This window comes from Bufo gargarizans, chromosome 11 (assembly GCF_014858855.1).
Source record: "Bufo gargarizans isolate SCDJY-AF-19 chromosome 11, ASM1485885v1, whole genome shotgun sequence".
Classification (NCBI taxonomy): domain Eukaryota; kingdom Metazoa; phylum Chordata; class Amphibia; order Anura; family Bufonidae; genus Bufo; species Bufo gargarizans.
In genome coordinates this window covers 44,405,227-44,423,420 of record NC_058090.1, presented here as the reverse complement: position 1 = coordinate 44,423,420, position 18,194 = coordinate 44,405,227, and the positions used below count along the sequence as shown (strand labels likewise).

Genomic DNA, 18,194 nt, shown 5'->3' with positions numbered 1-18,194 from the left:
TCTGGCAAGTGCTGGCTATGTGGTACATGTGACAACAATCCCATATTCTTCATATGTCTGGGCTATGGGGTAGAGTGGCAAGACGAAAGCCTTTTCTTACGAAGAAAAACATCCAAGCCAGGCTACATTTTGCGAAAACACATCTGAAGTCTCCCAAAAGCATGTGGGAAAAGGTGTTATGGTCTGATGAAACCAAGGTTGAACTTTTTGGCCATAATTCCCAAAACATTTTGGCGCAAAAACAACACTGCACATCACCAAAAGAACACCATTCCCACAGTGAAGCATGGTGGTGGCAGCATCGTGCCAAGGGGCTGTTTTTCTTCAGCTGGAACTGGGGCCTTAGTTAAGCTAGAGGGAATTATGAACAGTTCCAAATACCGGTCAATATTGGCACAAAACCTTCAGGCTTCTGCTAGAAAGCTGAACATGAAGAGGAACTTCATCTTTCAGCATGACAACGACCCAAAGCATACATCCAAATCAACAAAGGAATGGCTTCACCAGAAGAAGATTAAAGTTTTGGAATGGCCCAGCCAGAGCCCAGACCTGAATCCGATTGAAAATCTGTGGGGTGATCTGAAAAGGGCTGTGCCCAGGAGATGCCCTCGCAATCTGACAGATTTGGAGTGTTTTTGCAAAGAAGAGTGGGCAAATCTTGCCAAGTCAAAATGTACCATGCTGATGGACTCATACCCAAAAAGACTGAGTGCTGTAATAAAATGAAAAGGTGCTTCAAAGTATTAGTTTAAGGGTGTGCAAACTTATGCAACCATATTTTATTTTTATATTTTTTTTCTTCCCTACACCTAAAAGATTTCAGTTCGTTTTTCAATTGAGTTGTACAGTTTATAGGTCACATTAAAGGTGGAAAAAGTTCTGAAACGATTTGTCTGATTTTATTAATTCTATTTCCCCATCACAGAAACCTGACATTTTAACAGGGGTGTGTAGACTATTTATATCCACTGTATATAATTTAATTTATTTATTTTATGCACTTATAGATCCAAGGCAGCACACAAATATCCGTGAAAAGCAGAAGGGTATTTTATTCACCCATGTGTAAACTGCAATGTTTCAGCTCTCTCTATGGAGCCTTTGTCCATATGTGTATTATAAACAGGAGATGCCCAAGTTATACCAGCATGCTCCATATCCCTATATACAAGATGTATAACTTATACCAGTCTCCCAGGCCTCCGTGAACTGCACGTCTACTGCACTGTACACCTGACATAATCTCTGTAACGTTGTGACATCATGTACTGTGCCGCTATAGTGGACCAGGCCGATGGTAACGGGACCGCCGCCGAGAATAGTGATTGTAATGTAGAGAACTACGATGATATAATATTCTTCATAGTTGGTTACTTAAATTTGAGATCCACTGTTTCTCCTAGAGCAGTGGTCCCCAACCTTTTTTTCACCAAGGACCAGTTTTATGCAAGACAATTTTCCCAGGGACCGGGGGGGGGGGGGGGGGGGGGGGTTTTAGGGGTAGGGGGTACTGGTCGGCATTGAGTGATTCACACGCATAACAAAACACAAGGTGCATATTAATATATACACTCACCTAAACAATTATTAGGAACACCTGTTCTATTTCTCATTAATGCGATTATCTAGTCAACCAATCACATGGCAGTTGCTACAATGCATGTAGGGTTGTGGTCCTGGTCAAGACAATCTCCTGAACTCCAAACTGAATGTCAGAATGGGAAAGAAAGGTGATTTAAGCCATTTTGAGCGTGGCATGGTTGTTGGTGCCAGACGGGCCGGTCTGAGTATTTCACAATCTGCTCAGTTACTGGGATTTTCACGCACAACCATTTCTAGGGTTTATAAAGAATGGTGTGAAAAGGGAAAAACATCCAGTATGCGGCAGTCCTGTGGGCGAAAATGCCTTGTTGATGCTAGAGGTCAGAGGAGAATGGGCCGACTGATTCAAGCTGATAGAAGAGCAACGTTGACTGAAAAAAACATTCGTTACAACCGAGGTATGCAGCAAAGCATTTGTGAAGCCACAACACGCACAACCTTGAGGCGGATGGGTACAACAGCAGAAGACCCCACCGGGTACCACTCATCTCCACTACAAATAGGAAAAAGAGGCTACAATTTGCATGAGCTCACCAAAATTGGACTGTTGAAGACTGGAAAAATGTTGCCTGGTCTGAGTCTCGATTTCTGTTGAGACATTCAAATGGTAGAGTCCGAATTTGGCGTAAACAGAATGAGAACATGTATCCATCATGCCTTGTTACCACTGTACTGGCTGGTGGTGGTGGTGTAATGGTGTGGGGGATGTTTTCTGGGCACACTTTAGGCCCCTTAGTGCCAATTGGCCATCGTTTAAATGCCACGGGCTACCTGAGCATTGTTTTTGACCATGTCCATCCCTTCATGACCACCATGTACCCATCCTCTGATGGCTACTTCCAGCAGGATAATGCACCATGTCACAAAGCTTGAATCATTTCAAATTGGTTTCTTGAACATGACAATGAGTTCACTGTACTAAAATGGCCCCCACATGTCACCAGATGTCAACCCAATAGAGCATCTTTGGGATGTGGTGGAACGGGAGCTTCGTGCCCTGGATGTGCATCCCTCAAATCTTCATCAACTGCAAGATGCTATCCTATCAATATGGGCCAACATTTCTAAAGAATGCTATCAGCACCTTGTTGAATCAATGCCACGTGGAATTAAGGCAGTTCTGAAGGCAAAAGGGTGTCCAACACCGTATTAGTATGGTGTTCCTAATAATTCTTTAGGTGAGTGTATAATGACTATATAAACTGACTAGGGTCTCTGTTGCACTGTACCCTATTTTTTTGCCCTAAAAGACGCACCTAGGTTTTAGAGTAGAACAATAAGAAATATTTTTCATTACATCTCAGGTCAGACCAGCCGTCAGCCCCCCGTGTCAGCCGTCAGCCCCCTGGGCAAAAAACCCCCAAAAAAGACCTCTCCTGCTCCTGGTCACCATCGCGATCCTCTTCATCCTGCTGTGTATCGCGGTGCACAGTGTGAGGTCACAGAGCGACCTCGCGCTGTGCGCAGCCCTGTACAGCCGATAGCCGAGGACCAGGAAGCGGTGAGTACAGATCCTTCACCGCTTCCTGGTCCTCCTGTACTAATAAAGCACTTCCATAATGGAAGCGCTTCATTAGTACCATGTTAAAGACTGCCCTGATCGCCGTTGCCCGGCAAACAATCTTCCAGGGCCCGTTCCTGGGCCACGGCCCGGCAGAGGATAGCTGCCCTGCACATATAGAAAGGTTGCCAGCCACCCTAAAACTGGCCCTGTCTTTTTTTTTTTTTTGCCTAGCACAAGGATGCCCAACCTGCTTCCCTCCAGCTGTTGCAAAAATACAACTCCCAGCATGCCTGGACAGCCTACACCTATTGGAGCAGGGCTGGCCAACCTGCGGCTCTCCAGCTGTTGTAAAACTACAATTCTCTGCTGGAGAGGGCATGCTGGGAGTATTAGGGCATGCTGGGAGTTGTAGTTTTGCAACAGCTGGAGGGCTGCAGGTTGAGCATGCCTGACCTAGAATATTCTGGAATCTGTCTGGTCCCTGATAAGACGTTATATGCCCATTTTCCATTTCTCCGTAGGTTGCCATACAGTCCTGCGCTACGTGTTTGTGTATAGACCTACTGAGGACTGTATGGCAGCCGGTGGCTTCCTACCACAAGAGGCAGTGATCTGCACAATGCCACATGTGCTGCCAACAATGGCTGCCCCCACCCCCAACAGTTTTTCTTTTTTGATATGCCGTATGTTCAAGCACCGTTCCCCTGAGGAATGGCCGATAGAAATGAATCTATACAGTCATAAGGAAATGGCTTTTATTGTTGACCTCATTGTGGAGGTCTTGTGATTTCGGAGCTGCGCTCATTCAGGAGGAATCGGTCTGTTTTTAGACGATGAGTTATGATTAAGTCCCGGAGTATGTGTCGCACTGTTCTCCTCTGCCTGGAAAGGAAATGAGTCAGTCACAACAGAGCGGTATAGTTAGTGGTTGTTCTTAGACAAAAATGAATGTGCGGTTTTGCACAACGGGTCTTGTGAAAGCGTAAGCTTAATCTGCTGTTGCTTTCTTGTTCTGGAAGGTAATGACTGTGCAGTTTACAAGTGGGGATGATGCAGACGCCCAGCTGTTCTCCCTGCCTCCTCCTCTATTATGATCACCGCCGGTTGGAAAATTGCCCACAACACCTATTCTAAGGTGCAGCGGCTATGAATGAAGAGATGCATGCACAATCATGGCCTGATGAGGTAATGGGGCCGTGAATGACTGTGCGACAAAGCGAGCAAATAATGGGTAACTGCTGCACGCTGGGGAAGAGGCTCATGCTAGCTAATGAAGTGGTTAGCTTTTAGGATATTAAACCATTGCTCGTAAACAGATATTTTACATATTAAGTGCGTCAATAGACAGTTTTATTTTCTCAAGCTTGTTGAGTTGCAGACATGTAATTTCTGGAACGTATAGGCCAAAAAGATAACCATACCCAGAAAAGGCTGCACACGACCGTATCCATTTTGTGGGCCAGCAAATCGTGGAACCCGTTTTATTTGTGGACCTATGGTTTTGATTAGGTCCGAGGTCTTGCAGATGCAGAAAGCATACAGGAAAGTGTCCCGGCAGCTCTGTGGTATGGAGCCATAGGAATCCTTGTTCCGCCATATAGGCTCCTGCACACAGCTCTGCCATGTCCTGCTGCTGAAGCTCTCCATGTAGCCCTGGTCCTGAGTGTTTGTGGTTGTCCACTTGTATGTCACAGGCTACTTTCACATCTGCGTTGTTAACGCTGGTTTTGAGATCCGGCAGAGTATCTCAAAACCGGAATTAAACGGGTCTGTGCCATTTAATACATCCGGATGTATCAGTTTCGGGCGGATTCGGTTGTATTAAATCAGAACTGAACAAACTGGATCCGGCATGAAAATCATTGTCAATGGAATCCATTTTTTTTGCTAACAAAAGAACTAGATCCGGCACCATTGATTTACAGTTTTTTCTGCTGGATCCGGTTTGTTCTGTTTCGCAAACTAGACACACAGCCGCAGCATGCAGCAGTTTTGTGTCCTGCACCAAAACGGAACAGATGCATACTTACACGTTCTGATCCGTTTTGTCCAAGGTGACAAAACTGAACCGTTTAAGGCTACTTTCACACTAGTGTTCCTATTTTCCGGTATTGAGATCAGTCATAGGGGCTCAATACCGGGGGAAAAGGTTCAATTTTGTCCCCATTCATTGTCAATAGGGACAGAACGTAACTGAACAGAACGGAGCGCTCCAAAATGCATTCTGTTCTCATACCGGAGTGAAAACCGCAGCATGCGTCCTGGGATGCGGAGCAAGTCAATTGGGACGGATCTGTTTTCTCTGCCCCAATAGAAAACAGATCTGTCCCCCATTGACTTTCAATAGAGTTCATGACAGATCAGTCTTGGCAATGGTAAAGATAATACAACCGGATCTGTTCATAACGGATGCAGATGGTTGTATTATCAGTAACGGAAGCGTTTTTGCTGAACCCTGCCGGATCCAGCAAACCTCGGACAGATCTCAAAACCGGAATTGAAAATGCAGATGTGAAAGTAGCCTCGCTTACCACTGAAATTTTAGGTGATAGGGCCTATATCTATATACTGTACCCAGCTTCTTATTAGCAATGATCTTACTGTGGTCTGACCTGCACCATCATATCATTAGTTGCAAATGGCAGATGCAATGACTGGTTCCTTTTATAATCTAACATTTGTGTCTACGGCCTCTGCGTACCTATGTTTCCATGGTAACAGACTGCAGCCATACTGTGTAGTCTGTGTTGTCATGCTTTCTTCAATCTGTTCTCTATTTCTTTCAAACTTAAATTTGGTAGGTTACTCAAAAGTCGGACAAAGAAGGACCAAGTTAAACACAGTAGAGGATTTATCAAACTGGTGTAAAGTAGAAGTGAGTTAGTTGCCCATAGCAACCAATCAGATTCCACCTTTCATTTTCCAAAGGAGCTGTGAGAAATGAAAGGTGGAATCGGAATGGTTGTTATGGGCAACTAAGCCAGTGCTAAATTGCACCAGTTTGATAAGTCTCCCCAGTCTCTTTTAGAAGTACCTTAACCCACCGCTTTCAGACGAGCAAGGGGCATGCTGTGGACTTGCAGCGCGGCACCCTTCCTGAACTTCCTGCTGGATTCTGCAGGATCCATTGCGAATCTATATTTTGCACGTTTCCCCCTCAATGTATATGTTAAACGTGGGACAGAAATTTGGTTTGAACAGCCCCCGAGACATCCACCTGCTGGTCACATAAATGTGTTTAATAACTTCCACTTTTGCTTTTCCCTTCCAGGCTCTTCCCTCTTCTCTGGTGATTGTAGCTGTGTACTGCCCTGTGGTCGCTGCCGTTTTCATAGTGTTAAAGCTTGTCAACTACCGACTACACAGGGCCCTGGATGAAGGAGAGATTGTGGAGAGGAGTGCCAGTGAGTTGACGGAGCGGGTGGCAAAGGCAGAACGTAGTGACAGCTCAGCCAGAAGAGAGGATAGTAATGGACCTGGGTAAGAGGGCTTTTTTTTTTTTTGCAGATATTGTATATGTCATTTACATAGTAAATATAAATTATAAACAAATAGCTTTTCAATGTAATTTCCCCTGTGGGGCTAAAAAATAGAACACAATTTTAATTTGAGCTCTTACTCTTTTATAGACTATAGTAACCATTTTTTTAATTATTTTTATTATTATTATTATTATTATTATTGCAATGTACTCCTTTTGAGAACTAATTCTTTTAATTGGTCTTTATTAAAAATATGGAGCCCTTTTTTCTGTACAGAGTTGAGATGCTCTAGTACATGGATGTCAAACTCATGGCCCTCCAGATGTTGCAAAACTACAACTCCCATCATTCCCTGATAGCTGTAGTATGCCCAGGCATGATGGGAGTTGTAGTTTTGCAACAGCTGGAGGGCCACGAGTTTGACATCCCTGCTCTAGTAGCAGCCTGTGGATGTTCTGTCTTTTCCGTCACACCAGTTGCTGGCGGGCTCCTTATCTCTGCTCTCTGACCTTATAAACATTAGAGCTCAGTTGGTATCTTACTGATATGAATGTGGCTTAAATAAGATTTCTTAGATGACCAGTGAAAGTACCAGTTACACAGCTAGAAAAACAGTTAACTCTTTGTGACAGAACAGCTCAATATTTTTAATAAAGGCCAATTGACAAAATGATTTGTAGCCAAAATTTAAAGCTGTATTAGACCTGCCAATCAGCATTTCGAATGTCAGGAAGGAAGGATTTCTTCCCGGCAATTGCCTGCTCATTAGCGGAGGAGACAGCTGCGTTTACATGCAGCGATCTCCTCCACAGTATGGGGAGGAGCGATCACTTACCCTGGGTTCACACCTGAGCGTTTCTCAAACGCGCGTTTTTGTCGCGCGTTCTTATGCGCGTTTTTGTAATAGTAAACGCGCGTTTTACGCGCGTTTGTGTCATTGACTGCAGTGTCCTATGGCCACAAACGCGCGTCAAAACGCCCCAAAGAAGCTCAAGTACTTGTTTGAGCGTCGGGCGTTTTACAGCGCGTTCGTACGCGCTGTAAAACGCCCAGGTGTGAACCATTCCCATAGGGAAGCATTGGATTTCATGTCTTGAGCGTTTTACAGCGCGTTTGAACGCGCTGTAAAACGCTCAGGTGTGAACCCAGGGTAATGCCATCGCTTGTCCTGAAACAGAATCATTATGTGCTGGCTGCAGATGGTGCTGTCTAATTACGATCTGCTGCAATTGATTATTTTTAAACCTGCTGAAAGATTGATTCATTGATGAATGTTCATGGGGTAATCGGGGCAATAGTATTGCACAGGCAGATCATCTCTAACTAACATTCCTGCGGACGCTTGTCAGCAATGCTCTGCCCAACAGACGGCTGGTGTAATAGAGCCTTTGCTGGAAAGTAATCAGGCCAATTATTGGCAACGAGCATATGGCCCCTGTAAGGTACCTGCACACGTTGCGGATTATCACACAGATTCTTGTGCCAAAAAAACACAGTGTAATACTGCACCAGCAAAGTGAATGAGATCTGATAAATCATGTACACTTTGCTTTTTCATTCTGTGCGGAAATTAACCTGCTGGTTGAATTCTAAATCTGCAGCATGTCAATAATTCTTTGTGTGATTCTTTGGTGCAGATTTCACCGTCTTCAATGGAGGGGTAAGATCTGCTGCAAAGCCGACTCAAATCCCAAAACCCGCAAGTAACATGCAGTTTTTGGGCATAGTTGGTACAGAAGTACACAGAAAGCTGCACAGAAAATGTGTGGCCAGGGGAGAGGGGGGGTTAGTTCCAACGTGACACACGTTCGTCTGCAAGGGGCCTAAATGTTTCGGTGATTAGCCAGCAAATGCTATGGAACATGAAAATGCCCCCTGGTCTGCAACACATCTTCCCCCCCCCCATGTAAACAGGGCATGTGCTGCCCACCTAATGTAAAAAGTTTGTGGATGAATGTTTGCCCCCTTGCATGTTATTTAGGCGTTCACTTACAAGTGCTGATCTCCACTAGTTTATCTTCGATCATCGCTCATTAACCCTAAGTTCACACCTGAGCGTTTTACAGCGCGTTCAAACGCGCTGTAAAACGCTCAACACATGAAAACCAATGCTTCCCTATTGGAATGGTTCTCACCTGGGCGTTTTACAGCGCGTACGATCGCGCTGTAAAACGCCCGACGCATAATCAAGTTCTTGAGCTTCTTTGGGGCGTTTTGACGCGCGTTTGTGGCCATAGGACACTGCAGTCAATCACACAAACGCGCGTCAAACGCTCGTTTACTATTACAAAAAACGCGCATAAAAACGCATGTAAAACGCGCGTTTGAGAAACGCTCAGGTGTGAAAGCAGGGTAAGGGCCGTGTAAAAGGACCCTTTGAGATTTTGCCCATTAGCAGTAAGATATCTAGCTGTGGTTTAAAGGGTTTGTCTGGTTTCATGATATTGATGACCTGTCCACACGATAGGTCATGAATTTAATATCCTTGGGCGGGGTCTCTAACTCCCAGTTTGAAGGGGCCACGGTGCTGGTGCAATCATATGCAACTAAATATAAAGTTGCTATAGAGATATATAGAACAGTTGGGCAAGCCCTGAGTGATGCACAGACAAAACGATAGCCTCACCGCCCATTCTGAGGAATTTTAATCATTTTGATTTAGAGTTGATATTTTAAATGTAATAAATAAAGGTATATGTTTTATGAAATAAAAAGACAGTCAGAGGTGATTCAAGTCACGCTTCGGTCCTAGTGACCTCTGAAACTCATGTATTATATTTAAATAGCGTGGCCACCTCCTGTAGGACCTAAAAGTATGCACGGTGCTGGTGCAAGCGCTCTGTCCTCTTCAGTGTTTACCTGCATGCCGTCTAGGTTATGGTGGTGGTGCCGGGTAATGACAGCTGTTTGTTCATCCCAATGAGAGAGAAAGCTATAATACACTGCACCGCCATTACAATCTACATAATCGGGATCATGAAAACTTGACAACCCTTTTACATTTTATGAATGGTAAAGGGTGCTTTATGTATCATATATGGTAGCAATCCTTTTTTATTTTGAAATCCTTTTTTACTCAAAAAATCTGAGTTGTTCTTATCCTTGTAATCTCCTGTTTTCTCTATCAGTGACCCTGGTGGAGGGATTGAGATGTCAGAGTTTGTAAGAGAAGCCACCCCTCCTGTTGGATGCAGCTCACGGAATTCCTATTCTGGGTTGGATCCAAGTAACCAGGTATAATAGACACAATGGCGTTTTCCCAGTAAGTAAGTACATCGATCGTCTAAGCTAAAAATGGCCCGATTATTAGCATGGTTACATCAGTTTTACCATCGCTGGTCAGAATTTATAGTCAATAAAATGAGACCTGGGATGGAACGTGAGCGATTTACCAAAATATTCTACCACATTTCTACAGGAGTAGCTGGCACTGAACTATACCAGGTCAGCCATGCAGCATCCTTTCATTGCTCAGTAGTCAACCCTTTTATCAAAACCCTGACCATGAACCTATTATTGACATTTTATACAGTGAGGTTTTTGCCATAGAGACCTTATTAAAAAAAAATGTTGATGATAATAATTAGCTTTTTCATTTTTTCTTTTCTTCTTCCCTCCTTAGGTTGGAATGTCAAGATATGGAGCTGCATCGACCAGTAAAGGTATGAGTAAACTCTTTTAGACTTAGGCTACATGCACACAAACGTTGTTTGTATCCGTTCCGTTTTTTGTTTTTTTTTGCGGATAGGATGCAGACTCATTCATTTCAATGGGTCCGCAAAAAATGCGGACAACAGTGTGCTTTCCGCATCCATATGCCCGTTCGTAGCCCCGCAAAAAAAAATATAACCTGTCCTATTCTTGTCCGTTTTAGACATTGTTACAATGGATCCGCAAAAAAAAGAAAAGCGGATGGCATACTGATGTCGTGTTTTTTTTTTTTTTTTTTTTTTGCGGACTGCAAAGCGCATACGGTCGTGTGCATGTAGCCTTAAAGGACCTGTCACTTCTCTTGACATGGCTTGTTTAGTAACTGCTTGCTTTCCCCATGTAATAATTCTGTAGCTTCCTTTCATAAAACTGTGTGGCATTCCTCTATTTTTCCTACTAGATGTTTATGAATGAATTGCAAGCATTTTGTAAATAGGTCCAACTGGGTGTTACCAGATTAGATACTGTGCAGGGAACCCCCCCCCCCCCCCCCCAAACGACAATGCAGTATTACACAAAGAATGAAAGTAGTTTCCAAAACGGACATGTCGGGAGAGTTGACCGATTCTTTTGAACTAGAGCTGTATGTGTAAAAACACTGCCAGTTTGAAGCATAACACATTACTGCCATCACTATTTGGCATTTTATTCCTGCCTGTATTAAAGTTTCAACCCCCTGGCTCTCAGCTTTTATTGCAAAAGGGATCTGCAGAAGGCCATGAATAAGTAGTATTCATACTTTCTGACAAATGGGGCATTCAATGGGACAGCCCATAGAATTATATAAATTCATATTTTGGGAATGTAAATATAAGCCATGCATTTCTTTACACTATAGATAATTTAAATCCACGGGTTACGTCCACCCTGCAATCCTGCAGCGGTGGCCGTGCTTACACACTATAGGAAAAGACACCAGCCTATGCGCACTCCCACAGTCCCGGCCACCGGAGAGGCCAGCGCCTTTTCCTATAGTGTGCAAGCCGACCACCACTTATGGATTGCAGGGTGGTTGTAACCATTGAAACAGTGTATAATATGATGAAAAACTTAATCCAGCCAGCAAACATAGCAAAATGGACAATCATAATACATTAGTAAGTGCCTGGTACTAACTTCCTCTATGTAATAAATGCCATTTGATTAAGTGAGACTACCCCTTTAACTGATGTACCTGTCCTGGAAATGCATAGCGCTGATTACTGCACGCTACAGTGCGGCTACAAATGTATCAATTGACAGCAACTGTATTTAATAATTCCTTGATCGCTACTGAGGAAGTGTAGAGAGTTGAACTCTTTAAAGGGGTTGTCCGGGTTCAGAGCTGAACCCGGACATACCCTTATTTTCACCCGGGCAGCCCTCCTGAGCCTGGCATCGGAGCATCTCATGCTCCGATGCGCTCCCGTGCCCTGCGCTAGATCGCGCAGGGCACAGGCTCTTGTGTTTTCAATAACACACTGCCGGGCGGTAACTTCCGCCCAGCAGTGTGTTCGGTGACGTCACCGGCTCTGAGGGGCGGGCTTTAGCTCTGCCCTAGCCGTTTTACTGGCTAGGGCAGAGCCAAATCCCGCCCATCAGTGCCGGTGACGTCACCGGGCTGCCTGTCAGCCCGGTATGTCTCCGGAACTTAGAAAAATGCCTTTGCCCTGCGCAATTTAGCGCAGGGCAAAGGAGAGCATCGGAGCATGAACTGCTCCGATGCTCATGTCAGGGGGGCTGCCGGGGTGAAAATGGAGGGATGTCCAGGTTCAGCTCTGAACCTGGACAACCCCTTTAACTTTAGATTCTGTTAGGCAGGGCAGTGAGTAAGCTGTTAAACTGTGACACACAACTGAGAAGGGGCCAGAGTTATAGCTTCCTCCCACCCAGATAGTCCGTACAGTAGGAGTGGGCAATATAAACGATATGTGATATAAACTATATGAATTTGGGCAAGGATATAGATTTTGTCTATATCGCCCTACAGCGATAAAACATGGCATGCGCCATTTGCGGCGCGCACCATGTTATCCTGAGCCGTCACAGTGGAGAACGAGTCCCTCCCTCCCCACTGTGTGCGGCTGCAGCTGACCACCAATGAGAACAGAGTAGTAGGAGGAGGATTGGCGGGACTGTGGCCACTGCACCACCAATGAGTATAGTTAATGCCTGAATACAAACGTAGCCTGCGTGAGCCGGCCATATCCCATACCTGGTACCGGCCTCTATGACTGCATGCTGCTATCCGCCGCAATTTGCGGCACCTGAGGGGTTAATTGCGGGGGATCGCAACGCGCAGTCAGAGACCAGGTATGGCAGGCTACGTTTGTATTTAGGCATTAACTAAATTCATTGGTGGCGCAGTGGCCACAGTCCCTCCCTTCTACTGCCCCTCTTCTCAGTATTATAATAATCGCGGTCCCCCCCCACAGTATTATAGTCATTGGTGGCAGCCTCTGATCGGAGCCCCAGCTGTGTAATCCTGGGGCTCCGATCGGTTACCATGGCAGCCAGGACGCTACTGAAGCCCTGACTGCCATAGTCAGCTCCCTGCTGCTGTGTGCACTATGCACAGGGCAGCAGAGAGAGTGTAAAGTCCTATTTACCCTAATAGAGCTCTATAAGGGTGAATAGACAAGGGTTCTAGCCCCCTAAGGGGGCTAATAGTAACAAAAAATATTTAAATTTAAAGGGATTCTGTCACCAGGTTTCACCCCCTTCAGATAAAAATATGGTTATGTTCAGGGAGCTCTAACCATTCCTAATGTGGTCTTATAAATGTAATCTGTAGGCTCATTTTGCTAAAAATACGCTATTACTAACCTGTCATTCATAAAAATAAGGTGCCCAAGGGGATGTAAATGGATCCAAGCTGCCGTTCGTGCCCAGCTCCGCCTTTCCCGACCTCAGCGCCGCCTCATAATCTTCTGTGACGCCTCCCGCTCTCCCTCCCTCCCCCCTCCTCCTGCTGTAAGATCGCTGTGACGCCTCCCCCCTCCTCCTGCTGTTAGATCGCTGTGACGCCTCCCCCCTCCTCCTGCTGTTAGATCGCTGTGACGCCTCCCCCCTCCTCCTGCTGTTAGATCGCTGTGACGCCTCCCCCCTCCTCCTGCTGTAACATCGCTGTGACGCCTCCCCCCTCCTCCTGCTGTAACATCGCTGTGACGCCTCCCCCCTCCTCCTGCTGTAACATCGCTGTGACGCCTCCCCCCTCCTCCTGCTGTAACATCGCTGTGACGCCTCCCCCCTCCTCCTGCTGTAACATCGCTGTGACGCCTCCCCCTCCTCCTGCTGTAACATCGCTGTGACGCCTCCCCCCTCCTCCTGCTGTAACATCGCTGTGACGCCTCCCCCCTCCTCCTGCTGTAACATCGCTGTGACGCCTCCCCCCTCCTCCTGCTGTAACATCGCTGTGACGCCTCCCCCCTCCTCCTGCTGTAACATCGCTGTGACGCCTCCCCCCTCCTCCTGCTGTAACATCGCTGTGACGCCTCCCCCCTCCTCCTGCTGTAACATCGCTGTGACGCCTCCCCCCTCCTCCTGCTGTAACATCGCTGTGACGCCTCCCCCCTCCTCCTGCTGTAACATCGCTGTGACGCCTCCCCCCTCCTCCTGCTGTAACATCGCTGTGACGCCTCCCCCCTCCTCCTGCTGTAACATCGCTGTGACGCCTCCCCCCTCCTCCTGCTGTAACATCGCTGTGACGCCTCCCCCCTCCTCCTGCTGTAACATCGCTGTGACGCCTCCCCCCTCCTCCTGCTGTAACATCGCTTTGACGCCTCCCCCCTCCTCCTGCTGTAACATCGCTGTGACGCCTCCCCCCTCCTCCTGCTGTAACATCGCTGTGACGCCTCCCCCCTCCTCCTGCTGTAACATCGCTGTGACGCCTCCCCCCTCCTCCTGCTGTAACATCGCTGTGACGCCTCCCCCCTCCTCCTGCTGTAACATCGCTGTGACGCCTCCCCCCTCCTCCTGCTGTAACATCGCTGTGACGCCTCCCCCCTCCTCCTGCTGTAACATCGCTGTGACGCCTCCCCCCTCCTCCTGCTGTAACATCGCTGTGACGCCTCCCCCCCTCCTCCTGCTGTAACATCGCTGTGACGCCTCCCCCCCTCCTCCTGCTGTAACATCGCTGTGACGCCTCCCCCCCTCCTCCTGCTGTAACATCGCTGTGACGCCTCCCCCCCTCCTCCTGCTGTAACATCGCTGTGACGCCTCCCCCCCTCCTCCTGCTGTAACATCGCTGACGCCTCCCCCCTCCTCCTGCTGTAACATCGCTGTGACGCCTCCCGGTCTCCCCCCCCCTCCTCCTGCTGTAACATCGCTGTGACGCCTCCCGGTCTCCCCCCCCCCCCCCCTTCCTCCTGCTGTAACATCGCTGTGACGCCTCCCGGTCTCCCCCCCCCTCCTCCTGCTGTAACATCGCTGTGACGCCTCCCGGTCTCCCCCCCCCTCCTCCTGCTGTAACATCGCTGTGACGCCTCCCGGTCTCCCCCCCCCTCCTCCTGCTGTAACATCGCTGTGACACCTCCCCTTGGGCACCTTATTTTTATGAATGACAGGTTAGTAATAGCGTATTTTTAGCAAAATGAGCCTACAGATTACATTTATAAGACCACATTAGGAATGGTTAAAGCTCCCTGAACATAACCATATTTTTATCTGGAGGGGGTGAAACCTGGTGACAGAATCCCTTTAAATTGCCCCTTTCCTAATTTTACATATAAAAATGTAAACACAATAAAAAATATATTACATATCGCCACGTCTGAAAAAGTCCTAATGATTAAAATATCAAAAATATCTCCTATGCGGTGAATGCCGTAACAGGGGAAAACAAAACAACAACTTGCAATTTACCATTGCAAAAAAAAAAAGATGTTGGTGTTTTGAAGGGGGCACCTGTGATTTGAAGGGGCTGATGGCGCTGGCTTGGGGACATGGATGATGGCAATGGCATGGGGCTAGGAGTGGGCGATATGAATTTGGGCAACGATATAGATTTTGTCTACGGTATATCAGCCTACTGCGATAGATGACCACGGAATAATATATGGTGATATAGTTATCGCACATGCTTCAAATTATATTGCGATTTATAGATTTTAGGCCATATCGCCCAGCCCTACTGTACAGTAACACTGGGCGGTGAAAAATGTGGGAGATTTCTGACAGACAGGCACCTGCCTCTATTAGCTGTCTCATTTAACCTGTGTGTGTTATGTACTCATTGACACGAAAATCTGTACAAAGTGAGTCTATTCTAATGATAGTACACCACAGGTTTCTATTCAGGCTACAAGGCATATAAATGGCATTCATCTAGTCCCTCTATACTTGCACGGTATCCTGTTTGCCTGTTGACTGTAAAGGGTGTAGAGGTTCCCTTTATGCTCTTTTATACAATAGCTCTTAATAAATATTTTGTTTTTTTGCTTTTTAACGTTCTATCAGTCTGAGAATTTAATCCTGGAAAGATTCTGGCCCAAAAAGAAAATATGCTATGTTTCCAGTGATAAGCTGTTCTTTTTCTTTCCTTCCACCTTTCCTAAACAAACTTTCTCTCTGAGACCTGACGTGATAAATCCATCTACCTGAGAGTGACAGACACAGAGCTGATTAAGCAGCGATAGTGAAAGTTATTTCTCTCCCCCAAGTGCTTTACTTACATCACTACTGCTTAGTACTTCTCTGTAATGTCCTATATGGTGTTTCTTCGTGCATAACACATAGCAGAATCTCCGTTCCCTTTGTGTCTACTCTATGGGGAAGCATGATGAGCAGCTAGTACTGAGAATCAGAAGATTCTGAGCGGGAAAACTGGTGCTATCCCGCATGCATACACACACTGCAGCTCATTTGGAAAAGTTATCTTAAATAACCAGCATGCTTTAAAAAGAAAAGTTGTGATGAATGCTGTATATCTATGCAAAACTGACTTGAAATGCGTCAGTTTCCTTGCAGAAATGTCTGCAACGGAAAATCTCACATAAGATTACACACACGAGCTATAAGCCCATTCATATAAATGATAGCTTTCAGTAGCAGAAGTTTCTGCGGAAACATCATATGAACACTTAGTGTTTCTATACAAATGTGATCAGTGGCCATGCTGTTCTCTCACACATCATATTTACATGCATCGACCAGGCGTGTACTGTATGTAGCGATCACTGACAAGACACTGTTTTTCTCTGCAGGGGACACAGATGCAAAGACCTCAGATGATATCAGTCTGAGCCTTGGCCAGAGCTATAGTTTGTGCAAAGAAGGAAGTGAAGACCAAGGTAAATCAGTGAATGCAAGATGCCTTGGCTGTTTTATCCCCACCTATTGTTTTGCATCCTGCTATAGTAGTGACAGTTCACCGTCATTACAAACGCTGGTATCTGGAGTTGTCGCACTTAAAAAGACTTTCCAGGGCTTAAAGGGGTTATCCCATCTTAGACAGTGGGGACATAGCGCTAGTATATGCCCCCATTGTCTGATAGGTGCGGGTCCCACCTCTGGGACCCGCACCTACAAGGGGAACGGATCGGAGAAAGTTAAGGGCGCACTGCGCATGCGCAGCCACCCTCCGTTCATTTCTATGGAGCCGCCGAAAATAGCCGACCGCTGGCTCGTCTATTTCTGTTGGCCCCATAGAAATGAATGGGAGCGGTGGCCGCGCATGCACGGTGCGCTCCGATTCACTACAATGGGACAGGCGGGGAGCTGCGCCTGGTGGTGGACGGACCCCGGGACACCCGGGCTCCTGCAGCCACAACTCTCCCCAGCTCCGCTCTCTTTGTAGGAGTGGGACCCGCACCTATCAGACAATGGGGGCATATCCTAGCGCTATGCCCCCATTGTATAATATGGGATAAAACCTTTTAACTATTGATGATCTATCTTCAGGATGGGTCATCAATATCTAATTAATGGGAGATCAACTCATGGTACCCTCTCTGATCAGCAGTTGGAAGGGGCGTTTTTGCCCGGTGTGCTGCTCAGTTCATTATCTAAGGCAGCTCCTTCTCTAGAACAGCAGAAACTGAGCCACACAGTCAGTCCCATCATATAGTAAAACATATAAAACACAATGCGCTCCATAGTGTAAACCAGCTACGCTGGACAGAAATACTCACCAGATTGAGTTATGCAAGGACCAGGTGCAAGGAGTGCATCACCGGAGACTGCCGCTACCACTTTGCCCGTCGATCCACACAGAAACCAGGGGATAGATCAAAGGAAACAAAAGAAGGCTAGGTCCAAAGCACTGTCTACCAAAAGAACATTTATTAAAAATTAAGTGGAATTCCCATGTACAACGCATTTCGCAGGTGCTCTGCCTCCGAAACGCGTTATACATTCCAATTTTGGACCTAGCCTTTTTGGACAGCACTTTGAACCTAGCCTTTTGTTTCCTTGGGTCTAGCCTGATCATATAGTTTATAGAGAGCCTGTGTCAGAACAGATGTAGAATGGAGGTGATTCTGATATGGCATTATCTGAGCACATTTTTATGAAGTTTGATAAAATAAGTTATGGCTATTTCTCCTGACACACCATATGTGGCCGAGCATGCCTGTTTATTTCTACAGGTAAAGAGGATTTAGATTTAGGATTAAACCTCCTTAAACCTACGCTTTCAGACGAGCGTATTGAAATCAGTCAGTATTTTGGCTCAGTATACCATCAGTATTGTCATCAGGATTGCTTCCGGATTTACATGCGTATTTCTTCCTTCCTTCATTATTTATGCACTGTACTGTAATGTGCATATTTGGAAACAAATCCACACAAAATTCAGACATGCTGCGGATTTCAAAAACTGACGGAAATTATACGCCCATGTGAATAGCTCTATTCATTAACATTAGCAGCAGATTCTGGAATATAAAATCTGGACCTTATACGCATTGCAAATACGC

General features: G+C 46.2%; 1 protein-coding gene across 5 annotated transcripts in view; it reads left to right on the top strand.

The window, feature by feature from the left end:
- The window catches only part of PCNX1 (pecanex 1), a 108,891-nt gene that overhangs the window by 19,902 nt on the left and 70,795 nt on the right, over positions 1-18,194 (top strand). For all 5 annotated transcript variants that reach the window (XM_044272354.1, XM_044272352.1, XM_044272351.1 and 2 more), the window contains exons 2-5: positions 6,378-6,586; positions 9,717-9,822; positions 10,211-10,250; positions 16,482-16,568. In XM_044272354.1, coding sequence (XP_044128289.1) covers positions 6,378-6,586; positions 9,717-9,822; positions 10,211-10,250; positions 16,482-16,568 — 442 coding nt within the window. The remainder of the gene's footprint in view (positions 1-6,377; positions 6,587-9,716; positions 9,823-10,210; positions 10,251-16,481; positions 16,569-18,194) is intronic.